The 27,757-nt window shown below is 45.1% G+C and overlaps 2 protein-coding genes across 2 annotated transcripts; both read right to left on the bottom strand.

Moving 5' to 3' along the window:
- Positions 1–1,924: 1,924 nt before the first annotated feature.
- On the bottom strand, positions 1,925–3,686 carry LOC108530426 (receptor-transporting protein 1-like; the record flags this gene model as incomplete). Its single annotated transcript, XM_017873368.1, has 1 exon — positions 1,925–3,686. A coding segment is annotated over one exon (492 nt), but the record flags the coding sequence as incomplete, so codon positions are not given.
- On the bottom strand, positions 3,666–6,280 carry LOC108530436 (receptor-transporting protein 1). The gene is made up of 2 exons (XM_017873375.1): positions 6,009–6,280; positions 3,666–4,239 (listed from the first exon to the last, which is right to left on the bottom strand). The coding sequence occupies exons 1-2, from the start codon at positions 6,278–6,280 to the stop codon at positions 3,720–3,722; spliced, it is 792 nt and encodes a 263-aa protein (XP_017728864.1). The 3' UTR covers positions 3,666–3,719.
- Between the last annotated feature and the right edge of the window lie 21,477 nt (positions 6,281–27,757).

The following is a 27,757-nucleotide window of genomic DNA, read 5'->3' as shown; positions in this document are numbered from 1 at the left end:
ACAAGAATGGCAGGATCTGACTTAGGTTAAAAGGATTGCCCTGGCTGCAGTGCTGAGAAGAGATCTGCATGGGGAATGTGAAACATCCTCCCCTGTGGGATCCTGCTTGTAAGAACCAGAACTAGAACTAGAAAGTGAAAAAAAATTCAAACCCTTTTGAGGGAGGCTTGAAAGGAAAAAGTCTTCTTTAAAAGGCAGAACTATCCAAAGATGGCATGAGCTGCCTTAGGTGGTAATGATCTCCTGTCACTGGGGGTGCTCAAATACAGGCTGGAGAACTTGTCATTGGAAAGTGTGTGAAAATGCTTTATGTGGGCTAAACAGGATGGCACAAAGACAGACTTCAGAATGCTTCCTATCATAAGAGCCTCTAAGATCCAGAGACCCAGAGAGAATAATGACCCCCCACCTAAAGTCCCAGCAGAACCCAGTTAAAATCAAACGAGGACCCACAGTTCCCAATGCAAGGCTCAGGGTCCTTCACCTGACCCCATGCTATCATCTTAAAACAAAACAAAAACAAAACGCTGTTCCCACTTCAAGTACCTTAATTTAAACTGATTTGCTTTGGGATATATAAGTGCAAGACCTAGAAAGAATGAGTGGTAAAGTGAGAAGGAGACTCCGAATACTGTCACAAGCGTAATATGCTAGAGAGGTGAGGATATGGCTGGAGATGACTCAGCTTATTGGTTCATTTATTCCTTCAATACATTTTTATTGAACATTTGTTATGCATTCAATAGAGGTGAATGAAATCCATGGAGCCTATGCTTCTTGGAACTTACATCCTAGCAGGGATGAGTAATTATAACAAGTTTGATGAATGTCCCAGCAAGGATGTTAGAGCTCAGTGACAAAGACTCGCAGAGCAGAACACAGCCATTGTAGCAGCAAACCTGCAGGAGCAAGGGAGTGTGAGGAGGGTGAAATCCCCAGAGCACAGGTTGGGGAGGGAGTAGGGCAGCTAGAGAAAGGGAAGCTGAGCCCCAGTCCTAAAGAATCCAGGGCAAGTCATCAAGAAAGATCTCAGGGCTCAGTTTTCATAAAACTAGGTGCAAAAGGAAGTCTACCCCTCAGTTAGAAAGCATTAGACCAGGCAGTACAGGTCGATCACCTGGGTGTTTTATTCTAATTCAGATGCTCAGGTCCCACTCCCCCCAAATTTTGATCCCATTGGTCTGGGGTAGAGGCTAAGTACTTATATTTCTTTAAAATCTCCCCAGAATTTCTGAAGTACAGCTCGGGCTGAAAACTTCTGTAGCAAGCAGAGATGTGTGAGAAACCAGAGAACACACCCTGTATTCCGCTGCACTCACAGTATTTGTTTCCTCGTCTAGTCCGCATATTCTGAACACTTACTGTCTAGCAAGTAAATCAGGACTTGCTAGATAGCAAGTGTTCAGAATATGCAGACTAGATGAAGAAATAAGTACTCTGTGAATGAAGTAAAGGAAGCCACCGCTGCTTACTTGCATTTGAGCCAGGATAGGAGTAAAACTGACCTTGCGCTGATTCCCTGAATGACTACCCTCCATCCCTCCTGACTGTGGACAAGACTGGCCCAGAACTGGAGCTAGACAGAGCCTCATGTGGTGGTGGGGGGAGGGGGGGCAGAAAGGAGAAAAGGGGAGACAGGGTGGCAGGATGGAGGGGACCAACAGCTCATTACAGATCAGGGACAGTGGGGGAATCTCAAACACACATTAATGACTACTAGGCCTTTTTGAAGATATATTGTCTTTATTAAAGTGTCCCATCTTTATATAAGTGAACCGCCTTCCTCCATCACTACAGATGATGGTGACTTTCTAGTAAAGAGGAGAGTAAAAGGTTTTAAAAGTTTTAAAAGGTTTTAAAAGTTTTAACAGAGGTAGGGTAAATGAGGCCCCTCAAAAGTGCAGGGAAGGAGGAGAGGGAGTCAAGTTATTAACAGAAATGGGATAAATGAGGCCCCTCAAAAATGCAGCCTGCTGCCTCTCCCTACCAATTCCATTCCAGACCCCCACTGTCAGAAATCTTCTTTCCTCCCATTTCAAGCCATATCACATCTCATTTTAGAGCCTTGTAAGGTTCTCTCATATATCTGTGCACTTTCCCATGGACAAAGCATTTTACATCTTTAACACCCTCTCTCTTGCTGAAGATACCCCATCCCTGTGGCTTTAGGGGGACAGCTGATCTTTGGCAAGAGGCCTCATGCTTGGCCAATGTGGGAAAGCCATTCAACTATAATTTCAGCAAAGAACCCAGGAGGCCAGGCCCCTGCTCCTGTATTTTGGCCATCAGCTGAGAATCCGCTAGACTTGGTCCCTGAACTCTGAAGACCCTCCACTCTAATGCTTCCCAGAGATTTTGTGCTTTGCTTCTAAAACTCTGTCTTCTAAATCTCCCCTAAATTCTCTGCCAGTTCATACGCAGTGGGTAAGAAGCCTAGCTCTATGAGACACCACCCCAACTACCATCTTTCAGGCAGGCAGAATCTGCCCTGAGTGGAAAGAAGCTGGAATCTGAGAAACAAAAGCAAGAGATCCTGTGTACCCAGCAGCGAAGGAACAGCCTGATCTCCCACCTCGCGCACTTCAAGGGAAACCTCTGCTGCATGGTGAAGGCAGAATCATGGATGAGGTTCACAGGGTGGGCAAAGAAGCTAATTTAAGGCTGCAGCTAGAGAATGTGGGAGATCATGAGGTGCGGGGTGAGGGACTAACAAGAGCAAGGTCGAGCTCATTACTGTGGAAAGCCCTTTTGAGATCACCCAGTCCTCTAATTTTCAAACTTTTTAAAAGTAGTTAAACCTTTTTTTTTTTTTTTTTTACAAAAATTTTAAATGGAACCCCATCTAAAGTAAAGCTGATATGATCGAAGCAAGAGGAGGAGGCAGGAGTTGGAGGATGGGTGGTTAGACCAGGAGTTGGAGACACCCACTAGCTTAGCCTACTTTCCAAATCCAAAAGTCCCTGAGGCACCTACGCAGAACTTTGGGGTCCTGGGTTTCACTATGATAAACCAATGACCTTGCCCAAACCCTAAGTTTTATAGGTGGAAAAACTGTATAATTTGTACAAGATCCCCACTGAGTCAGTGGCATCACCAGCGCTAGAAGTTGACACTATTCCCAACCCAGGTCTCTCCTCTACCCTCCCATCAGCTGACTGGCACCCTCGACAGGCTCTGGGCCCACCCAGGGAATCTTAGACGGAGCTACGGAAGGAGAACTGCAGGTAGATGATCAGCAGCAGGACCGTGGCCCAAAACAAGCACCAGGGGATAGAGCAGAAGTTCCAGCCTGAGCCCGTCTCGTCCTGAGGCTTGGTGGGGCTGGGCGCCCGGGAGAAGGTGTAGGTGGTCGCCTCCTCCTCCAGCAGCTTCTCGCTGGGCTTCCAGTGCACGATGCCCTCCTGGCAGGCCTCGCAGAACTCTCCGCGGTGACGCCGGTTGTCCTGGCGGCTGGCCACGTGGATGCGGTACTGGCCGCCGCGCTCGCCGTAGCACTGCTCGCGCAGGCTGGTGATGAGGTTGTCCACCAGGCCCTCGATGTTCTCCTCCAGCATGCTGGACTCGTCCAGCCGCGTCGAGCCGCACTCATAGCACAGCTGCTTGAAGACGCGCATGCGCACCGAGCCCGCCCGCTGGGCGCGGTCCAAGAACNGTCTCTCCTCTACCCTCCCATCAGCTGACTGGCACCCTCGACAGGCTCTGGGCCCACCCAGGGAATCTTAGACGGAGCTACGGAAGGAGAACTGCAGGTAGATGATCAGCAGCAGGACCGTGGCCCAAAACAAGCACCAGGGGATAGAGCAGAAGTTCCAGCCTGAGCCCGTCTCGTCCTGAGGCTTGGTGGGGCTGGGCGCCCGGGAGAAGGTGTAGGTGGTCGCCTCCTCCTCCAGCAGCTTCTCGCTGGGCTTCCAGTGCACGATGCCCTCCTGGCAGGCCTCGCAGAACTCTCCGCGGTGACGCCGGTTGTCCTGGCGGCTGGCCACGTGGATGCGGTACTGGCCGCCGCGCTCGCCGTAGCACTGCTCGCGCAGGCTGGTGATGAGGTTGTCCACCAGGCCCTCGATGTTCTCCTCCAGCATGCTGGACTCGTCCAGCCGCGCCGAGCCGCACTCATAGCACAGCTGCTTGAAGACGCGCATGCGCACCGAGCCCGCCCGCTGGGCGCGGTCCAAGAACATGTGGAAGAGGATGACCAAGTGGGGTGACTGCCAGGTGTGCCAGCACCAGGAACAGTGGAACCTGCGGAGACGGGAGGAGAGGGAGGAATAGAAGACGGGCGGAGGTGGTGGAAACAGCCCTAGGAATGGGGTGAGGGGACATGGGGGCTCAGCAGAGCCTGGAGGTGGGGGAAGTGTGTTGCCGGTGCCCTGGGTTCATTAGCTTTCCCCAGGAAGCCACTCAGCCTTGTGAGTGCCCCTAGGACTAGAACAGGTTCCTCAGGATGTCACCTGGCATCCAGCAGTGCTCTACCTCCTCAGTGCTTTCCAGAGGCCTAACTCCCTCCACCCCAGCGCTGGGCCTCATTCTTATTCCTCATCTGCAAAATGCCCATGGTGCACTAGGTGAGTCCTTCCTGCTCACACCAGATAAGAAACACATAATCCATCTGCACATTTCTGTCTGTTAACACGTGACTGTGAACAGGCTAGATCCAAATCAGGAGAAAATGACACCATTACTAGCTATCAGCGTCCAGGCCAGTGCCAGGGTTAATGCATCACAAGGCCTGATGGTGGAGGCGGTCTGTGCCCAGAGCCCCAAGGCCTGTAGTCTCCCAGGCATGACTGGGGCCAGCTGGGGATTACAGGTCCCCACCCAGGTCTGGGGCAGCCACAAGTCCTCCCCACTCAGCCCCCACAGACTCCCAGGTCTTCGAGAAGCTCCTGAGTCCTGCCTGTAAGTGTCCAGCCCTTGACACCCCTCCTGTCAGCCAGTCTAGGAGCTTCACATTTTCATTCTCTTCTTGTTCACTCACATCTTTTGGGGACTGTTTCCTCCTCTCAGACCAGACTACAAAACCTGGATTGAAAAATGTAACTGGAGGGACCTGGAAATTACCTAATTAATCTTTTGTTTTATGCTGAGAAAAAGAGAGTGAGAGAGGCATCCACATACACACAGCTAGAGGCAGAGACGGCGCCCAGCACATAACAGGTGCCCAGTAATGTTTCCTGAATTGAAGTGAATTGGCTGAATCAGGGCAGGCAGGAAGGCCTTGCTTCTGACTTCCAGGCTGCACCACTCAGCCTCCCCATCTTATGTCCCAAAGGTAAGCCCCTACACTCTGGACCCGTGAACAAGAGTGCTAGAAAATCATCTCAGATAGTTTTTACATACTTATCACCTAGAACTCTTCTTGAAATCAGATTCTGATTCAGGTCTAAAAGGGGCCCACGATTCTGCTTTCCTAACAAGTTGCAGGTGATGCTGACCCTGCTGCTCTGTGGACCACAGGCTGACCTCTCACTGTGCAAATGGAGAAAGCCAGGTCCAAGAAGAAAATCGAATTCCTCAAGGGCCCTGGAGCCAACGGTAGAGCCAGTTTCTGGCACATCCCTTGTATTCAATATTTTAAATGAAATTAAGCTGAATTAAATAGATTTAAACTGGTCCCAGGACCGGAGCACAGACCTCTTGACCCTCAGTGGGCCTCAAGCCCTTCTTCTCTGGTTTTAAACTATTTTTTAAGAGATTGTTAAAATAGAAAATATGTAAAATGTCAGTGTGTAGGACTCATAAGTATATTCTATGTCTTTATTTTCCAGATGGAAAAATTGTGACGCAGAGAGGAAGAGTAACACAGGTGATCAGTGGAAGAAGTGAAATCCAACTCAAGTGTCCTAGTTCCCAGTTAGGGACTCTTTCTCTGGCTTCCAGTCTACGCCAGCCTAATAGTGAGATTGAAGCTAAACATATGGGTCCTATGTAATCTTCCTCTCCTTGGAAGGTGCCCTAGAGCTAGGGACTTAGAGGCGGCCTGCAGGGATCCACCTTCCTGGGCTACTCACCTGCCTGAAGCATGCAACTCCACGTACTGCTTCCAACCAGGGCTCAGCACATTGTGCTTGAGGTTGGGGTCTATGATGAGGTCCCAGCTGTCAGCCGGCTTTGCCTCCTCCATCTTCTCATAGAAGACTTTCTTCCACTCGTCTGTGGTCACGCTTTTACACATGGTCTTGTCAGTAGTGAGGGAGGGCAATTTCCACCTTAGTGAGAACACGGAGAGTGAGGGTAGGTGCAGGGCAGGGCAGCGCAGTCTCCAAGGTCTAAAAATCCTCATCGACAAGACCAGGAGGAAGCAGGACCCAGCTCCCTCCTTTGTCCGCAGTGGAACCTGTTTCCACGGCAACCAGGCAGGGTGCCAGAAGACAGAGCTTGGGGGGGAGGGAGTCTCTGAAGAGGTGTTTCAAGGCCCTGAACTGAGATTGCAGAGGCAGAGTTTGTGGGTCTAAGTGATCCAAGGCAGGGTGGAGAATCTGATCAGAGGTTGAGCTTCAGACCATCTCACCCCAGCCTGGAAAGAGTATGGGGAGGTGAGGACTTGGAAACTGGCTCAGTTTCACCTTGCCACACCCTGGAGGCATCATGAGCATCTGGCTGCTATGGTAACCATGATACCTTAGGGAGCCAAGGGGAAATAAGGGATGGGGAGATGTAAATTTGTTAGTAGATGGAGCAATAATAATAAACTCTCCCTCGGCTCCCCCAGCCATCTTGTGACCAGCACTTTGCCATTTTCAAAACACAATTGGAGGTCTCTTAAGTTATGATTACTATTGCCGCAGTACAGATCAGGAGCCTGGGACTCACCTAGCCTATAAATGGCAGAGCCTGTATACAAATTCAAGCTGTTGACCCCAGACCACTTCATTAATTCATTCATGTCAAACATATCCTGGCATGTGGGTAGAGTTTGCAGACATGTGCCAGGCTCTATGTCAGTGCTTGTAGCTGACTGTGTACCCAATTATTGTGCAATAGGATCCATGCTGTAATGGCCTTGTGCAAGAGCAGCCACCTGTGCACAAAGGTTGGAGCATTGCATCAGCCAGGCAGGAGTAGACAAGATTATTTCCAAGCTGATTATAGAAGTGCAGAAGAGGAGCACCACGCACAGGCAAAGCAGCCTTTACTATACCTGCCTCTCCTGCTATTTTTAATACATTATTTTTCCTTTGAAAAAAATCATATGGGTTTATTCTAGAAAAATTACAAACTATAGATGAAAGAAAAGAAAAGGAAGACTCTTCCATAATACCCCACCCGAGATGACTACTGTTAACATTATGATATGTACATCCCACTTACCATTTATCTGTACATGTACATGTGTATATGTGTGTGTATACACACACACATTCTGCACACCACATACATTCTACATACCACATTATGATATTTTCAAAAAATAATATATCATGAATATTTTTCTAGGTCATATTCCATAGTAGGATATTATAGGCTACCTATATTCTGTTATATGGATAGGCATAATTTATTTAGCCCATCCTGTCTTTTAGGGTATTTTGGTTTTATTTCCGTTTCTCACATTACACTCTTGCCATCTATTTGTATAAAACTTGTTGGTGAAGCTCACTGCAAGCATTAGAGACAACACTTCCTACAATTAGAAAACACATCTCTTGACTCCAGTCTCTCCAAAAGCTTGGTGTGGCTAGCAGAATCTGAGCAGGCTCTTCAAACATTGTGAATTTTAGGCAGACAGCAGATCTTGAAGTTTAGTGATGAAAAAGAAGGACCTAAAAATTACCCATCTGATACCAGAAACCATCTTCCAAGTGCTTCTCCTGCCGCTTCATGAATGTTTGATGCCTTGATTTATACTATTTTAACCTCAGTTTATTCATCTTCTCACTGGGATAATAACAAAACAGTATCTACTGTGATTAAAAATAGGGGCTCTAGAATGGCTTGCCTGGTTGCTTTGTTGCTGCTGTTGTTGTTGTTGTTGTTGTTGTTGTTGCTGTTTCTGAGACAGAGTCTCGTTTTATTGCCCAGGCTGGAGTGCAGTGGCACAATCTCGACTCGCTGCAACCTCCACCTCCCCGGTTCAAGTGATTCTTTGGCCTCAGCCTCCCAAGTAACTGGGATTACAGGCATGCGCTGCCACACCTGGCTAATTTTGTATTTTCAGTAGAGATGGGATTTCACCATGTTGGTCAGGCTGGTCTCAAACTCCTGACCTCAGGTGATCTGCCCACCTCGGCCTCCCAAAGTACTGGGATTACAGGTGTGAGTCACCGCACCTGGCCGCTTTTTTAAAAAAAGAAAATTTCCATGTAGCCTCGTAGGTAGCAATTCTAATATATGTAATCTGTATCTTTGCATCCTAGTAAAAATACATGCTAATGTTTTATGTGAATATATTTTTAATTTGCATAGTAACAGCAATCACTATATAGCACTTACTATGTAGCAATCACTATATAGCATTCACCTGGTAAGTGCTTAGACGGCATTGTTCTGGTGCTTTATAAATATCAACTTATTTCATTCAATAACAACCTTGACAGGTAGGTAATAGCAGCAGCAGCTCCATTTTGCAGCTATGTAAGCTAAAGTCTAGAGGTTAGATAACTTGTGCAAGATTTAACAGCTAATAACTAGTTGAATTGGGACTTGAACCTATATGACTGTCTACAAAACCCCAGCTTTAGCCACTGTGATGCTCAACATGGAATCTAGAACATCACATCTGTTCATTAAATATGTGTTTCTTCATCATTCACGTGGCCATTACAAACTCCAAGAATTGCAAATGAAGTTGATATCATTTCATCAAATGGGTCACTGGGCCCCCCCACACTGAGGCCACATCTCCCCAGAAGAGGAGTGAGTTGTACTTGACCCACCATCCTCCCTGCTACTGCTGCTAAACTTAATGAAGCAATGGTGTCCAAAGACCCCTGATACTCGCTGTAAATATTTTAGAACTGAGAGAGATATTTAGCTTGAAATCTTGCCAAAGAAAATACGGTACAGAAAGTCATCTCTAGGCACAGCAACCCTGTCAAGCCTCAGTCATTTGATGCCAGGCATCTTGGCTCAATGGAGAGAGCACTTAACTGGGAGTCAGGAGACACATAGCCCAGCTTTGCTCCTGGCTGGCATTGTGACCTCGGGCAAGTCACTAATTTCCCTTAGCCTCAGTTTGTCCATCTGTTCAATGAAGAATTAGGGTGGATGACAAAGGTAAGGTCCCCTCTGACCATATGTGGTTTCAAACAGCTTTATACTTAGAAAACTGAATCCTGGGAGGGCAGGAGGTAGGATGGAGGCCACTGGTTGGAAGAGGAAAGCTTCTAAGAGGCATGGCAGGTAATGCCTGGAGCCAGGCTCTGTCTCCTGGGACCTGCTACATTGTTGACAATCTCTGGGGGGGGTGCCACTTTACTAAATTTGTACTGAACACAGCAAGAAGGACAGAAATTAAACATATCAAGCCGCTGAACATTAACATCGGAAAAACCATTTTTTATGTAGAGACATGGTCTTGCTATGTTGCCCAGGCTGGCCTCAAACTCCTGGGCTCAAGCAAACCTCCTGCCTTGGCCTCCCAAAGTGCTAGGATCACAGGTATGAGCCACCTCACCTAACTGGCATTGGGAAAAACTTTTAAGTTCTTCAGGACCCTTCATTAAACTTTTAGTCCTTCAAGTCAGTATTCTTACCTCTGAATTAAGGCAACAAACACCTATCAGTAAACTAGTTTAACTAACTTCACAGATATGTTGGGAACTGCCTCAGGTGGGAGCTACTGGCCAAAATGAGAATGGGGGCTGTGGACTTTCCCAGAAAATACATGAAGCTGAGAGGAGCTTATAACAAAGAGTGCTACCCAGAACAAATCCTCTAGAAGTATTTTCAGGTGTTGCTACAATAAACACTATGATGACAGAAGACAGAAAGTAAGAATCACCAGAGGGTGTGTGTGTGTGTGTGTGTGTGTGTGTGTGTGTGTGTGTGTGACCAGCTGATGCAATCCCCACTGGCACAAATCAAGTTTTATTTAGAACCTGAGCTTGCTGTGCAGAGGCCAGTATAATACATCCTTCTGGATAGCAGAGTATTTTCTCTAATAAAAATTTCTATCAAGACAGAAAAAAACCCTGTGGTATTGCAACTTGCTCTCTATCAAATGACCTCTAACACCATGGAATCCACAATATAAAGAATGCCAATTAAGATATCTCTAAAGCTGTTGGCCTCACCCTGGCCAATTTCTTAAAGTTTGTGATCATGTTTTAAGTGCGTAAAATGGTTCAAACTAAATTCCCAACTAGAAAATAGAGTGATGAAAAGAAAAAACAAGTCTCTAATTCTTTTTCTTGAAATGATGCCCTCATGAAAAATCATTCTCAACTGTGGGCAATTTTCTATCCCTAAATGGCATTTGAGAAGAAGGAGGGGTGTGTTTTAGGGCTGGACCCATGACTAGAAGTTTTTACTGGTACCCTGTACCAAAGATCTAAATGTGCCTCACAGTTCCCAAACAAAGACTCTTTCCTCCCAGAATGCCCCAGCATTGCTGGGCCAGAGTAGTAAGACCCTCCATAATCTGTTGACTTAATGATATTAAGAGCCCATGTAGTGGTCTCAGCTTTAAAAGAACTTTTAATTTTCTTCTCTAATGGAAATTTTGTTTTCCTTGGGAACTAAGATTTCTAAAATAGCAGAGCTCAAAATTGCGGGTACAGAAAGAAAAGAAAAAAACTAGTTTACCATCAGGGTAATTTTGAGAGAGCCATTCCATTCCACCCTTTCATTCTTGGAACTAAGCACTGTATCATCGTGGTTGCTAATTCTGAGCATATACCAAATCCTGGAGAACATTATCCTAGCCCTGCAAAGTCCTGTCCCCCAGCTGATTCTATAACTGAGTCTTCCAAAGACCACCACATTGTTCAATCAGGCCAGCTGCTTCAGGATTATGGGTGATATAGTTAAGACTAATGAATTTCATGAGTGTGAGCTCATTGCCAGATTTCCTTTATATTGAAATGAGCTGCCAGTCAGAAGCAATGCTATATGGCATATCACAATGGTATATAAGGAATTCTCTAAATCCACTGCTGAGTGCCTGATATGGTTTGGATTTGCATCCCCACCCAAATCTCATGTCGAATTGTAATCCCCAATGTTGGAAGAAGGTCCTGGTGGGAGGTGATTGGATTATAGTGGTGGATTTCCCCCTTGCTGTTCTGGTGATAGTGATAGAGTTCTCTTGAGATCTGATTGTTTAAATGAGTGTAGCACCTCCCCCTTCACTCTCTCTTCCTCCTGCTCCAGTCGCGTAAGACAAGCCTGCTTTGCTTCACCTTCCGTCATAATTGTAAGTTTCCTAAGGCCTCCTTGGCTATGCTACCTGTACAGCCTATGGAACCCTGAGCCAGTTAAACCTATTTTCTTTATATTAATAAATTACCCAGTCTCAGGTATTTCTTTTTAGCAGTGCAAGAATGGACTAATACAGTGCCCAGATTCCAAGAACAGAGAGAGATCAACACTGAACCACTGAGTGGGGCATGATTCCATGGGGAACCAACCAACGATCTGATGGCAGGTTGATTACACTGGACCATTTCCATCAAGGAAGGGATAGACCTTTGTTTTCACCGGAAGAAACAATTACCGTGAATATGGACTTCCCTTCCCTCTCCACAATGCCTCTACCATTTGTGAACTTACATAATGCCTTATTCATTGTTATGGTATTTCTCCACTTGGGACTTTCCTTTTAGCTGCTTAGGCTTCTTCACTACATGGTAGTTTGTTTCCAAGAAGACTCATTCTAGGAAGAATAAATGGAAGCTTCCAGCCTCCTTAAGGCTAGAGTCAGAAGTCCCAGAACATCACTCCTGTCATATTCTGTTGATGAAAGCAGTCACAGGGCCAGCCTGATTTCGGGGAATGGGAAATAAACCAACTCTTGATGGGGAAATGACCTGTGCCTATAGGAAGGGAAGGAATTGGTGGCAGCCTTCTTCGGAGACTTTCAACCACAGTACCTGATTATTTTTCTTCATCCTTCAAAGAGGTGAGTGCCTTGAGAACGCTATGTCAAATTCTATGATGTAGGTAGAGGCTGACATTATTTTGCAAAAGCAAGCAAACTAAGGATCAAAAAGGCAAAGTAGCCAAAGAGTAAACTAATCCAGCAAGTCCAATCCCAAAACATAGACAGATAGGAACAGTACGGCTGCTCCCTTAGGAACAAAGCAAAGGAAAGTATTACAGGTACCCAGCCTGCCAGTACCACCCCCTCTGCATGCCCAGTCATGATTTATAAGAATCTCTTCCTCTGCTTCCCCTCCACCCTGACAGCAACCATTGAACTTCTTTTCCAAGCTCTCGCTCAATTTTGTGAGGCTTATGTGCCTACCATCAGCAAGGGGGCCCTTCAGTGATATACAGCCCAAAATCCAAAGTCCCCCAGGCTTCATTCTGTTGAAGTTTTATCACCGCCCGGCGGCGGTGCTCAGCCTGCTAATCCCAGCCCACTTTGGGGGAGCCGAGACGGGCGGCGGATCACGAGGTCAGGGACGATCGAGCACCATCCTGGCCTTAAGTGAGGTGAAACCCTGGCTCTACTGTAAATAATACAAAACTAGCCGGGCAACGAGGGCGGTCGCGCTGTCATGTCCCGAGCTACCCGGAGCTGAGGCAGGGGAGAATGGCGTAAACCCGGGAGGCGCGAGATTGCGTAGTGGCTGAGACCGGGCCATTGCCACTCCAGGCGCCTGGGTGGCAGAGCAGAAGACTCCGTCCCTCCCAACCAAAAAAAAAAAAAAAAAAAAAGAACGGAAAGCTGTTTTATGCACCATAAAACTGTGCTTTGTTTTCTTTTTTTTTTTTTTTCAGAGATGGGGTCTCTCTATGTTGCTCAGGTTACTCTTGAACTTTTAGACTCAAGCAATCCTCCTTTTCAGCCTCCTGAGTAGCTGGAATTATAGGCACGCACCACTGTGCTCAGTTTATGTGCTTTGTTTTTTCTATGTTTGTTTTTTGAGACGGGCTCACTCTGTCATTCAGACTGGAGTGCAGTTGTTCAATCATGGTTCACTGCAGACTTGATCTCCTGGGCTCAACTGATCCTCCCACGTCAGCCCCCCAAATAACTGGGACTACAGGCATGCACCATCATGATCAGCTGATTTTTTATTTTTTTGTACCGTTAGGGTCTCACTGTGTTGCCTAGGCTGGTCTCAGACTCCTGGGCTCACGTGATCTTCCCATCTCAGCCTCCCAAAGTTCTAAGACTACAGGCATGCACCACTGTGCCCAGTCTCTGTGCTTTTTTTTTTTTTTTTTCAAGTGCAAGATCTTGTCTTTGAGAAGAGCATTCATCAGAAATTGTTCTATGGATATTACCAAGGGAACAGTGCCATGGTCCAGGAAGTGAAAAAGAGCATACTTGAGAGAAATTATCAAGTCCTCAAAAACTAATCTCCCCATTTTCAGGATATTCGATCTAGAATAAAAGACAGCTATCTTCCCCCTTATTCTGAAGAAGGAGCAAGGTAACATTACATGTGGGGAAGCAACAATTTTACTCATTTATTTGTTTTTTAAGAAACTCTGAATTATCAACTACCATGTGCCAGGCCCTATTCTGGACTCATGGGATGTAGAGATAAATTAGTCTCGCTCATTTCGTGTCCAATGAACATCAATAGCCAGGTGACCCACACTAACCCAGAGCCTTTGGCTTAGGACATGAAGACCGAGCCTTAAGCATGTTCCTGTTGCTGAGCAGCCACTACTACGGGAATGTATCTTCAGATTGTACCCCCAAGAGATTATTCCTGAAGCAGTTTTGGAAAGATATGCAACTGTTCAACCCTAATAACATTTCCTGGAAGGTCTAGTAGGAAATGAAGTCACCGTACATTATCAGTCCATCTTACTGTGTTTGAATGGCATATTCATGGGGTTCAGAGGACAGGACACAACTTTCCTTTACTCTTCATCAAGTCTCCAATAGGTCCACTGAGAATCCACCTAGAATGCATGTCCAGAACTTTCCCTTATTTTTCTGGTCTCCTTTCTAGGTCTTCTCTTTGATCTCTTCTGCTCTTCTACTTTCTCTTCAGGATCTTGTTCAACCTTCAGTGCAGAGTATCTATAAGCTAATAAACTTTCTCCCACTAATACTGACCACATTCCATTGCATAGCTGTCATTTCTTACTATGCTAACAAAGTTTATGTCCCTTGATTCTTTTTTTTCTTTCTTTTTTTTTTTTTTTTTTTTGAGACGGAGTCTGGCTCTGTCGCCCAGGCTGGAGTGCAGTGGCCGGATCTCAGCTCACTGCAAGCTCCGCCTCCCGGGTTTACGCCATTCTCCTGCCTCAGCCTCCGGAGTAGCTGGGACTACAGGCGCCCGCCACCTCGCCCGGCTAGTTTTTGTATTTTTTTTTAGTAGAGACGGGGTTTCATCGTGTTAGCCAGGATGGTCTCGATCTCCTGACCTCGTGATCCGCCCGTCTCGGCCTCCCAAAGTGCTGGGATTACAGGCTTCAGCCACCACGCCCGGCCGATGATTCTTTTATATTAAAGACCTCTACTCACTAGGGTAAAAAGGAAGAAAGAAAGTAGAGGAAGGAGGAGAAAAAAATCCATTCTGATACACATTTGCTCTCCCTCTGAGCATGACCTTTCCAAGAAAAGCAATAAAACAAGAAAACTTGGTTCTTTCTTTTGGAAATGAGAGGAAACTGCTCTGGACAGCAGATGTGTATTTCACAGTGGCCACAAAATAAACCTGAATCACATTTGCATTCAGTCACTTTGGCTGAGTCTACCACATGACCTGAAAATACAAAGATGTATAGAACAGAATTAAGGAGTAAAAGGGATCTTGGAAATTATCTAGTCTGATCCTGATCAGATGTGCCAGTGACTCTGAGACATTTCATGTGAAGATTTAAATAGGCATAAAATAATCAGATTTTAATTTAGAGAGAAGGTGATTCTTCGTATAGAATGAGGAGACTTCATTGTCTATCTTTAGACAGACCCAGTGATCTGGGATTAGGGTTGCCTCTGAAATCCAAGTAATAACCAATGCCTACTGACAGCCAAGCAGTTACCCAGCCTGAATGTGAACATTTCCAGTGACATGGAGCTCATTATCCAGTGGTAGCAGCACTATCTAAAAGCTTTTCTTTACTGAGTGCCACCGTCTCACTTTCTAAAACCTTGGCTCTCTGTGCCTTGCAATAGAAAGCACTTAACAACATACCAGCCCACAGTAAGCAGATAGCTAATATTGACTACTTTCGAGGGGTAAAAGGGGTGTTGCAGTTTTATCGTTACCACTATTAAAGCCTATGTTTATACGTTGTAAAATTCTGCATTGCCGGAACACCACTGGCTTGTTTTTTTGTTTAAACATGAAAGCTTTTTGAAAAGAATACCTTGTAATGAGCTGAAATGCAATTTTAGGAGAAAGACGGAGCACTATTTATTCTATTCTTTGACATAACTTTCCATAATGGCTAACAATCTCTATTTGCTAATCTGAATATTATGGAAACTTTCAAGCACATAGAAAAGCGAAACAGACAATGAAACTCCACGTGCCCATCACCCAGCTTCAGTAACCATCAGTTACATGTCTTCTAAAACATTTTCTTTAACCCAGAATCTGAGATTTCCTTCAAATAACATGGGTAGGGGTGTAGACGAAATATGACTGACCATGAGTTGGTAATGTTGAGGCTGAGTAGTTGATACTCAGCTACTATCCTATGTATTTTTTTTGTATATTGAAACTTTCCATAACAGTAAATAAATAAATAAGCATTTTTTTCTTTTGCTTATTGCATTAGTCAGAGTTCTCCAGAGAAACAGAACCAATAGGAAAAAGAGAGAGAGTATAAGGGATTGGCTCACATAATTATAAGGACTGAAAAGCCCATGATCTCCGCTCTGTGAGCTGAAGACCTGGGAAAGCTGGTGGTGCAGCTGGTTCAAGTCCGAAAGCTTGAGAACCCAAAGGACCAATGGTGTGGGTCACAGTCCAAGAGATGTCCCAGTTCAGGTAGTCAGGCAAGAGAGCGAATTCTCCCTTCCTCTGCCATTTTGTTCTATTCTATCCCTCAACAGATTGGATGATGCCCCACCTACACTGAGGAGGGCAATCTACTTTCCTCAGTCTACAGATTCAAATGCTAATCTCATTTGGAAACACTTCACAGAGACACACCAGAAATCATGTTTAACCAAATATCTGCACCCCATGGACCTGTCAAAGTGACACATAAAATTGACCATCATTGTTCTCTCCTAAATTTTTGCTTTCAAAACAGTGAACTCATGCTCTTGTTCCTTGTATCTGTGGACTTCTAGTTTAAACTTCTGTGGTCTGAATTTTTCCATACTGTTCCTATCATTGTAATGATAACCTTATATATGTAAAACAGTTCAAAAATGTTCCTCAGCTGGGCACAGTGGCTCACGCCTATAATCCCAGCACTTTGGGAGGCTGAGACGGGCGGATCACGAGGTCAGGAGATCGAGACCATCCTGGCTAACACGGTGAAACCCCATCTCTACTAAAATACAAAAAAAAAAAAAAAAAAATTAGCCGGGCATGGTGGCGGGCACCTGTAGTCCCAGCTACTCAGGAGGCTGAGGCAGGAGAATGGCATGAACCTGGGAGGCGGAGCTTGCAGTGAGCTGAGATCGCGCCACCGCACTCCAGCCTGGGCAACAGAGTGAGACTCCGTCTCAAAAAAATAAATGTTCCTCTTACAGCCTCACATATACTTACCAATAAATGTCTGTATTTGAAATACTCAGGGCACACATAAGAAGTAGGTAATCAGCATAGTAAGTAGGTCTATTATCCAGAAGCCTGGCTTCTCAGGCCAAAAGAATTATCATTATTCTAAGGCCTCAACTTTTGACTGGCTTTTCTTTGGAGGTTAATTTATACGTTTACATGAAATTTCGGGGTTGCAATAATTTGACATAGGTGAATGAAATTGGAAAGTCGTGTACATCAGGCAAACAGGACAAAAGACAGTAAAACAACCAGGTGCATCCTTCACTGCCAGACACATCAGCTGTGAAGTCCATTGCTTTATCAAAATCTGTTCTCACTTTCTCTTGAAAGCCAATGTTGGTCTCTCAAGGATCTAAGTTAATTCCTTTGTAGACCTCATTCAGGAGAAGAGGGCTAAGGGAGTCCTCACTTGTTAGCCACTAAGGAACCAAGAATCCTCAAACTGCAGATTCTCTCTTTGATGTCCCAGAGCAGATATTTACTTCTCTGGGATCCAATTCTTGACCTAGATTAACTCCTGTATGAATCACAGAGAGAAGTTCCAGTGAGAAAGAGCCCTGATCTACATATTCTGGAGGGAGGTCCTTCCCTTGAGCTGGGTATAGGCCACGCCTCACTTTGTGGTTAGGGGTGGCAGGATGGTTAGTGCCAGACACAGCCTGAAAGAGAAGTAGGAAAGGTGAGCCCTGAGGCTAGACTGGGCAATGTCCCAGAACTGAGAGGCTGGCCAGCAGGGCAGGTGTGAGGTCAGTCCTATTGCAGGCTGTCTGAGGCAGCAGCTCCAGGAGGTGCACCTATCTCAGCTTCCAGGAAGAGAGATGGCTTTCATACCAGGTAGGAGGCCAAGGGCCCTAAAGCTCTTTATCTGTAAGCCCATGGGGAACAGATTCAGAAGGCCCAATCAAATAAACACTCCAACCCAGAACTGGCCAAGTCTGCACCAGAATAAACTCATGAGTCATACTGACCCTGGTGTTGCCTTACATGGCAGCTAGCAAGGCTGGCTAGTCTAAGGGCTTTGGCATCCATAGCCATTTTGACTTAGCACTACCTTTACTATTTTAACTTCTTGCCGTTGTTTGACTGACTGGTGTTTCAGGCTTCTTGGACCCATGCTTCTGAAAGCAACTGATATCTGGTGTGATAAAATGGTTCCTTATACCCCTGCATATCTATGCAGGTCTGTCTTAGGCGTAAATACGAAACTCGGTTAACACATTCTACATTGATAACTCTCAGAAACTACAGGAGAGAAATAGTATTAGCAAGACCTGTGTGGAAAGAACAAGAAAGGGAGAAATGAGAGGTCCACATTCTGTCACTGCTATGAGACTTGCTGTGTGACCAAAGAACGTGGCCTCTCTGCTTCTGCATTTCTGTGTACTTAAAATCAGTAGAAGTGTATTACGTGATCTCAAAGTTTCCTTCCTGCTCTAGCAATTTGTGGGTCACAATTACATGAAACACCTATAGCTTTGGTAAAAGCAAAATTCTCCTCTCCCAAACCTCTTAGATACTCAGAAATATATAGAATGAGCTACTTTCTATTTTCCCCATGAAGGAGTATTGCTGTGCTCATAAAGTTTTCCTTATTAAATATTTTCAGAATAAATAAGAAATAATGGTTATCTAGAAACCTCCCCAATTTTAATGTCCAAAGTTATAACCACTCCCTGATCTAGACAGTTCTTGGCTATATCTTTACCCAAATAAATATGTCCTCCAGTATTTTCTGATTCCAAGTAAACTCAGCAGGACCTACAAAAAAAAAAAAAAAAAAAAGGTATGTAACCACGGAAATCAATCCCTGCTCTCACACTGTAGGGCTGCACCACTGGGTGAACTGCTTAGCAAGGCACTCAAGTTCCAACCCATGATCTGGTCTCATTTAACTTGCAAAGTACAGCTCCTACCACCTGACCCTCTCTCAACAGACATAGCAGATGTTTTTGCTTTCCCACAAAAGCATGCATAATCCCATCTCCATTTATTTGCTCTTACTCTTTCTTCTACCAAAATTTCGTTCCCGTCTTCATGGAGCACTATTTTATCCAGCCTGGTGTGCTTCCCTCCTATACTTGGGCCGAGGAGGAGGCAAGTTTCTATGCTCTCTTTAGCAGCCCACATTTTCCATAACACAGCATTTATAAGGATTGCTAACATTTAAAGAACACTTACTATACACCAAACAGGCACCCTGCTAAAGATTTACATTTTCTTCTGATATCAACCCTATGATAGGTGCTTGCTTTTCCACCTTTCACGGGTGACTCAAATAATCCATCCACTTCCCCCAGTGTGCATGTTGAGCACCAGTCGGCTATGGGCATGCCCACACAAGCCCTGGGCAGGTTCCCTCATCTGCACAAAAGCATCTGCTGTAAACACTTGTGGGACGGGTCAGAGATTCCCTGGAGATCACTTTTTATCTGCCTAGGCATTTGGCTGTCTCAAAATTGTATTTAACTAATATAGTAAATGTTGAATAAATATTTGTCATTATTGTATTATTTCTGAGTTAGAATGAGCTTTGAAGATCATCTAGGTCAACTGCTCATCCCAATGAAAGAATCCTCTTTAACCCTGTCTGCATTTCAGACGTCTGCTTGAATACCTCCTCCTACACTTACTCACTACTTCATACCCTGCTGAATTTGACAAAACACTGCCTTTTGTTATACTCTTTCTTGAGAGTTTAAAATAAAACATGCAAGCCACCTGTTTTCCTGTTCCATCCATGTAGTGACCTTAGGTTTGCTTTTCGGACTCACATTGACTACATGCTATCCTTCCCACAACTTCATGGCACACTTCAGATATTTAAAGGCCGCAGCTATTATGATCTTTAGAGCTTTCCCAGCCTTCATCTCAAAACACAAGCCTCAGAAAATGGCTCTGTGACTAGCTTCCATTACATACAGGATACTAAAGTCATGGGGGAAAGTAAAGAGGTTTCCAGGTGTTGATGAAAAAAGTCGAACTCTGTGAAATATTTGAAGAGATTTATTCTGAGCCAAATATGAGTGACCATGGCCCACGGCACAGCCCTCAGGAGGTCCTGAGAACATGTGCCCAAGGTGGGCGGGGCGCAGCTTGGTTTTATACATTTTAGAGAGGCATGAGACATCAATCAAATACATTTAAGAAATACATTGGTTTGGTCCACAAAGGCAGAACAACTCAAAGCAGGGGCTTCCAGGCCATAGGTGAATTTAAACATTTTCTAGACAACAACTGGTTGAGTTTGTCTTTAGACCTGGGATTCATAGAAAGGGAATGTTCAGGTTAAGATAAAGATTGTGGAGACCAAAGTTCTTTTAAAGTCTTATAGTGGCTGCCCTTAGAGACAACAGGTGACAAATGTTTCCTATTCAGATCTTAGTTAATCTCTTTAGGATTGGGAAGGTCTGGAAGAAAAAGATCTAGCTGTGTTAGTAGAGATTCTTTACAGATGCAAATTTTCCCCCACAAAGAACAACTTTGTATGGCTATTTCAAAACATGGCAAAGAAACGTGTTTTGGAGTAAAATATTTTTATTTTCTTGTCTCATAAGGTTATGCCAGAGTCGGGTTGGAAAGCAAATCATGATATATAGGGTTCAATCAAACCCATCTGATGAGAATTTATGAATTGTAGGGCATGACTCCCCAGACCCCTTAGACAGGAATTCAGGCAAGATAAACAAATCAGAGTTTAGTCCTCATGGGGAATGCCTCCATACTCACAGCTTCCAGCCGTCTTCCAGGTATTAGCATTTGGAAGCACCTCCAGGGCAAGGCCTCTTGGGCTTCTCTTCCCTCTATCCTACTCATTCTAGGCTTTGCTCCAGGTCTTTAAGGGATACTTATTTTAAGGAACCAGGACTTCTTTCTTCACAGTGATTTGCAGCTTGGAGGCCTCACAGACTTCAGGGTGCAGTCATCACTCAGTATCCATGGCAGGGTTGGTTCCAGGATCCTCAATGGATACCAAACTTCAGAATGCTCAAGTCCCTGATACAAAATGGCATAGTACTTGCATGTCACCCACACACATGCTCCTGTACACGTTAAATCATCTCTAGATTACTCATAATACCTAATGCAGCATAAATGCTAGGTAAATTGTGTTATACTGTATTTTTTAGAGAATGACAAGAGAAGGCCCGGCACGGTGGCTCACACCTGTAATCCCAGCACGTTGGGAGGCCGAGGAAGGAGGATCACGAGGTCAGGAGATTGAGACCATCCTGGCTAACATGGGGCAACTCCGTCTCTACTAAAAATACAGAACAATTAGCCAGGCGTGGTGGCGGGTGCCTGTAGTCTCAGCTACTCGGGAGGCTGAGGCAGGAGAATGGCATGAACCCGGGAGGTGGAGCTTGCAGTGAGCCAAGATCGTGCCACCGCACTCCAGCCTGGGCGACAGAGTGAGACTCCGTCTCAAAAGAAAAAAAAAAGAGAATGACAAGAGAAAAGGTCTGTACATGTTCAGTGTAGACCAACCATCATAGGCATAACTACGTTATCTGTAGTTGGTTGAATGAATAGATGTGGAACCCACAGATACAGAGGGCCAACTGCACTCAAAAAGATGACTTCTGTCTGCATTCCTGCTTCTCTGCCACTTACCTCTATCCTTCAAACTCTGGCCTTTTCCCTCAGGCCCAGTTCAAAGTTACCTCATCAGGGGGCTTTTCCAGATTGTCCCCTGAAAATAGTATCTCCTCTTCTTGATTTTTTTTTCTTGCTTTAAAGAAAATTATTTTGGTCATTATCTCTTTGTATGAAGGTCAAATTCATGTCTAATTAACCCATGTCTCATTCATCATTATGGCTGCAGAAGAATGGAGTATACTGGATGGGTGAAGACAGAACACCCATATTATGTGTACCCTAGATATAACTCCTAGATCCCCTCCTCTCTGCAGATGCCCCCATTCCTCAGCTGGGAATACTGGCTGCTGATGGCTCAATAGGAATTGCCCTTCACAACTGGTGCCCAAGACCAATAACTGGCTGACTGAAGGACCCAAAGGCCTATACCTGACTGAGGACAACTCTGAAGGGCTATCTCAGATCCAGAGCTGCCCAAAGGATGAGCTGAGGCTCAGTTGCAACCTCATTGCATGTCAGTTTCTTGTCTGTCTGTTCCTGCCTTCTTCATCTCCCTGTAGGTATGACTCCCAAAAGCACTTCCCAGAAAATGCTGTATGCAACTCTCCATCTCAGAGTCTGTTTCCAGGAAACTCAACTGAAAGCACCCTTAGCGTCACCGTAGAACATCACCATGGCCACACACCTGGTGCATCCTCCCTTCCTTAATGAGTCTTAACAAATGGACATGGAGCCAAGGGAATGCTGATGTAAGGTGTGAACTCAAAGGCTGCAAGGGAGGGAGTCTCAGGAGGAGACATTTGCCCCTCAGGATGGAGGAGACCTGTAGCTTCAGACCCCAGCACTCCCTCCATGACATGGGACAAGAGCAGAAGGAGCCTGAAAAAAGTCTCCCCTGTTATCCTTAGCAAGGACTATATAAACTGAACGAAATGAAGGGGAAAATAAGACACAGAAGAAGGGAAGACAAGTGGAGGGGAAGAAAGAGGAGAGAGAAATAAAGAGGAAAAACTAAAGGGCAGAGACGAAGGAGCCACAGAAAGAAACAGAACTGGAGAGAGAAAGAAGGCAGATTCTCCATAAGTGCACTTCTGAAAACGGTAGAGACTCATTTAAGTCTATGCTTCCTTTGCATCCTTGTGGCTTAATTGTATTTACAGGTTCAATTTGGGTTAAATATTTATTTTGATTTGGCTTCATTTGGTTTGTTTTTGTTGTTGTTGTTTAAATCGGTGTATATTACACATATATTAGTGAATATGCCTCTGAAATGAGCAACAATATTTTTTAAAATAATGATTTCACTACTTAGTCAAGCAGAACTAGTAAATTTGATTTTTTTAAAGTGCAAATCTCTTAAAAATTTCATATAATATGTGTATCATATATACACATATATATGTGTGTATATATATATAATGCAACATACTAGTTATGTTAAATGCTAAAAACCGGTGTAAAAGCAATGGAGTGGAAAAACCACATATTTAAGCTATAAGAACCACTTTTTCTCTGTATATTAGCATTTTCTCAAGTATTTACAAGGGGAAAAGTAAGGTAACTATAAAATGTGAAACAAATGGGTCCCCCAAATTACATGTATTAATATATATATAACTATATATATACACACACACACACACACACACATACATATATGTGTGTGTATATTATTATGTACTTATTAGGTAATTATGTATTTATATGCAAAACCTTTCTGACACCCAGAACATAGGCACTGGGCTGGGGGAAGGTGCCCACTGTCATGCCTAGGCCAGAATTTGGTAAATACAAGAGTAAACAATGACAAACTGTCAGCACAGGAAATCACTGGCAACATGGCATCTACAGCAAGGTTGGCAAATTACAGGCATCCTAAGTAATTGTTTTACAATATTTTTTTGAGACAGGGTCTCATTCTGTTGCCCAGGCTGGAGTACAGTGGCTCAATCATGACTCACGGCAGCCTTGACTTCCCAGGCTCAAGCAATCCTCCCACCTCAGCCTCCCCAGTAGCTGGGACCAGAGGTACATGCCATTATGCCTAGCTTATTTTTGTTTTTTCTTTCTTTCTTTCTTTCTTTTTTGTAGAGACAGGGTTTTACCATGTGGCCCAGGCTGGTCTCAAACTCCTGGGCTCAAGCAATCCTCAACCTCAGCCTCCCACTGCTGGGATTACAAGCATGAGCCACAGCACCTGGCCAATCTTTTTTTAATGATGATTTTTTTGTAGGTTGTGTTCTCCCACTGCCCAACAGCACCTCCCCCGCCCCACCACCACACACACACACACACACACACACACACACACACACACACCCCCTGGAGCTGCTTTTTGGATTCATTGTTGCAGCCAACACACAAGCTGTGAGCCTGTTTCCTCCTGCCCCAGGAACCATAAGAGTTTGGGAAACCTTTGGTTGGGGTTGGGAAGGAAGGGGGTTTGGAACGCTGCTATAAACAGAAGATCATCACCTGGAGTTACATACAGTAAGACTTTGGGTTCTCCATGGGGGTGGGACCAGGCTGATGGGCCCACAGTAGGGTGGGATGGAAGGCGGGAAGCAAGGCCTGCTGCAGGGAAGAACGAGGTGGCTGGAGCATCCCTGAGGCAGCAGACACCAGCAGTGGCCTGCTAGGGTGTGTGGCCCCACATGTGGTTTGCTCTGGGCAGCAACCTCAGCTAGGGGGAAGAAAGGAAAGGAATGAGACCAAGAAAAGAGGGTTGGGAGCTCAGCCAGACACTATTGAAGCCTCCTCCGGACCTTGGAGGGCAGGGATCAGGCTTGCTTTTTGCTTTGAAGATTTGTTTTTGTTTGAAGATCCACAGAAGCTCAACTGTCCCCTAGCAGACAGTTGGCACAGATTCCCCTCTGTACAGCCTGCCTGCCTGGGCCCCTCCTCAGATCACAGGACAGGGGATGACTGTCCTGTAGACATGCATCAAGTCATTCACCCAGACTAAGAAGTAATCCTTTGTTTCTTCTGCTGCCCGTTGGTATGACCATGCAGAGGAGGTAAGTTTGGACCACCTCACAGTCATTCATTACATAGAGCCACAGCAAAAAGAAGCACATTGCAAAAGGGCATTGAAAAACAATGGGCATGATTATTAACATCTCTCCAACAGGTGGCAGATGAGGAATTTCCTTATATAACACAAAGCAGTGTCCTAAGCTTCCTTTTCACTCCTTCATTTCCCATTTACCATGACTATCCTTTTGAAATCTTCTTCTTTTTTCTCTCCAGCCCTCCGCCCAGTAACTCATTTCTTGCTGGCTCCCCTGAGTACCTTCCCCCAACAAAACCTGTTAACTCACGCGCCTCCTTCTCCCCAAATCACTTGAGTTCTTTCCTGAGTGGCTTTATGGCCAATTTGACTTCTCTGTGCTCCTTCCAGTTCTCCCCATCAATTATTTCTGTTGGCACAACACGGGCATGACGGAGGAGGGAGGAACAGGGCAGTGCTGTCGCAAGAAACCAGCTCTCTGACCACTCCACTACCAGGCTTTAACTCTCTGCCTAGGCTGTTTTCATTTTGTTTTGTTTTGTTTGAGATGGAATCTCACTCTGTCACCCAGGATGGAGTGCAATGGCGCAATCTTGGCTCACTGCAAACTCCGCCTTCCAGAGTCAAGCAATTCTCCTGCCTCAGCCTCCTAAGTAGCTGGAACTAGGCATGCGCCACCGTGCTTGGCTAATTTTTGTATTCTTAGTAGAGACAAGGTTTTGCCATGGTGGTCAGGCTGGTCTCAAACTCCTGACCTCAGGTGATCCACCTCCTTCAGTCTCCCAAATTGCTGGGATTACAGGCATGAGCCACCGCGTCCAGCCATGCCTAGGCTGTTTTTACATCTCATGCCGGGAAGAAACTGTCACAGACCCTACTGCTGTTTTTCTCCCATCCCAGACAACTGCTGTGTTCAGTGGATGTGGCGAGTTAGAAAGCAGGGATGGCATGGCCTAGAGAGAGGAACGGGGGAGGGGAGTGTTAAATCTGCTATTAGACATCATCATGACCAGCCTCACCATTTTGTCTCACAGGTCAAAGTGAGTGTTGTCCACCTAAAGTTTGTCATTTGAAGCTCTGCCATGTCTCACTTAGAATTTTTCCAGACATTGGCAAGTGGTCTGTTGCCATCTTTAATTCTCAATGCTATGGCAAAATGTGGTTTTATGGCCAGGCACAGTGACTCACACCTGTAATCCTAACACTTTGGGAGGCCGAGGTGGGTGGATTGCCTGAAATCAGGAGTTCGAGACCAGCCTGGGCAACATGGTGAAACCCCGTCTCTACTAAAATACAAAAAGTTAGTTGGGCGTGGTGCCTTGAGCCTGTAATCCCAGCTACGTGGGAGGCTGAGGCAGGAGAATTGTTAGAACCCAGGAGGTGGAGGTTGCAGTGATTCGAGATCAGGCCACTGCACTCCAGCCTGGGTGACAGAGCGAAACTCCATCTCTTTAAAAAAAAAAAAAAAAAATGTGCTTTTACACATTTCAGTGGGAAGTAGAGATGGCATATCAAGGAGGGTTAGAATGATGGTATATTAAACAGCCATGTTTTAAAAAGAGCCAGTTGGCTGGCAGCCCGAAGTCTGGACTGAAATGAGAAGAAACAACAGAGTGACTTTTTGAAGGTCATAGCTGAGGCAGGAGAATCACTTGAACCTGGGAGGTGGAGGTTGCAGTGAGCCAAGATCGCGCCACTACACTCCAGCCGAGGCGACAGAGTAAGACTGTCAAAAAACAAAAAGCATTCACTTTGGAGTGAGGCAGACAATGCTGACTCCACCACTTAGGTGGGCCTGTAACTTTCAAGGAGTTTGTACCCTCTAATGCCTTATTCCCGCTTTTGGCTGATGGAGGGAGGTAGTTAATTATTGCCACCTCACAGGGTTCTTATGAGGATAAAGGAGATAAATATATGGAAATTTTACATTTACTCTTAAAACCTTGAGGTGAAACCACAGCAGTGAGCAGGAAAAGAAGGAGCTGCCCTCAGGGTAAATGCCAATATCAACGCAATAATCCAGAGCTGGACTTTGAGCAGAGGGAGAGCAGAATCAACTCGGGTTCCCAGATTATGCCTGACACAAGGAAAGGGGCTAAAGGAATTGCAGGTCTGTAGCTGTCCGAGGCTGTTGCAAACACAAGCCCAAATCTTCTCCGGAAGAAAGAATCCTGAATTCAGCTCCTAGGTTTTCCACGGACTGAAATAAACTAAATCAAGGATTACAAAACCCTTCTCTCAGGGAATGCATTTCCAGTCAGCCCTAAATGCCGTCAGGGACTTGGCCCAGAAGGCTCCTTTCCAGTGCATGAATTCTGTGTGTGGCAGGATCTGGCTTCTCCTCGGGCTTTGATCTGGAGCAACCTGACCTCAGTTTCTCCTTAGAGGGAGAATGTTTGCTAACATTTTGATGTCCCCAACTATTCTATTTAGCCGATGCACTGGCTTTGCTAAGAATCAGATTTTACTTTCTGTTGCTATGGGGTTTTTTCTTCTTTTTTAGATATTTTGCTAGTGATCTTATATAATTTTATGCCAGAAGACTTGGACTCAAGCATTAAGATGTAAGTGGACATCTGGTGTGACTCAGTCTTGCCTTACAGGTCTGCTTATGATTAGAAAGAGGCATACCTACCTTGTAGGGATATGGATGGGCTTCAGTTAGTACATAGGCTGCAGCATTTATATTAATTCATACATAATTTATTTATGTATGAATGAATTTATTAAGTTGGCACTGACAGCCAACTTAGATCTCAGTATTGTATTATCTGTAAACTTTCAGGTGTTTTCATTACGAAGACTTAATGCCCTATGGAAGTCACAGTCCATAGAGATCAGTCTCTGTGTGGTGTCATGTTCAAGATACACAGAATAAGAGCTAGAAAAGTAATTATAGAAGAATTTTATTAACTTGCTTTTCCAAAACAAGATGAGAGTGGATCAATCTCATGAGTTGTAGCAACACTTCTCATATTCCTAGGTCTCTTCCCCTCTACTTCTTCCCTTCTGTGTCCCCCAGCACCTTTCGTTTGCTGCCTCCACCTCTCCACCACGTTGTTCACCTTCAGCCTCCCTCGCCTCCACTTTTCTCACCTCCTATCCCTCCAACTTCCTCCCTGGGTCATTCTCCCTGCCGTAAAATCCTTCTTTATCCATTCTTACAAAAGTCTAGAGACTAGTCTGGCAATGACAAATGTAGGGAGTGAGGGATGAGAAAAGCTTGTGGAGGAGTGGGGAAAGGTCCATCAGGCAATTGCATTCACTTTGGTGGACTGGGGGAAAAGGGAAATTTGTGGATAATCTGTGATGAATATTAACTTTTATAACAGCATCTTAT

Source organism: Rhinopithecus bieti, unplaced genomic scaffold (genome assembly GCF_001698545.2).
Source record: "Rhinopithecus bieti isolate Rb0 unplaced genomic scaffold, ASM169854v2 scaffold_5626, whole genome shotgun sequence".
In the NCBI taxonomy this organism is placed as follows: Eukaryota; Metazoa; Chordata; class Mammalia; order Primates; family Cercopithecidae; genus Rhinopithecus; species Rhinopithecus bieti.
Note: the sequence above shows the minus strand (reverse complement) of the source record. Positions and strands in the feature narration are given on the sequence as shown.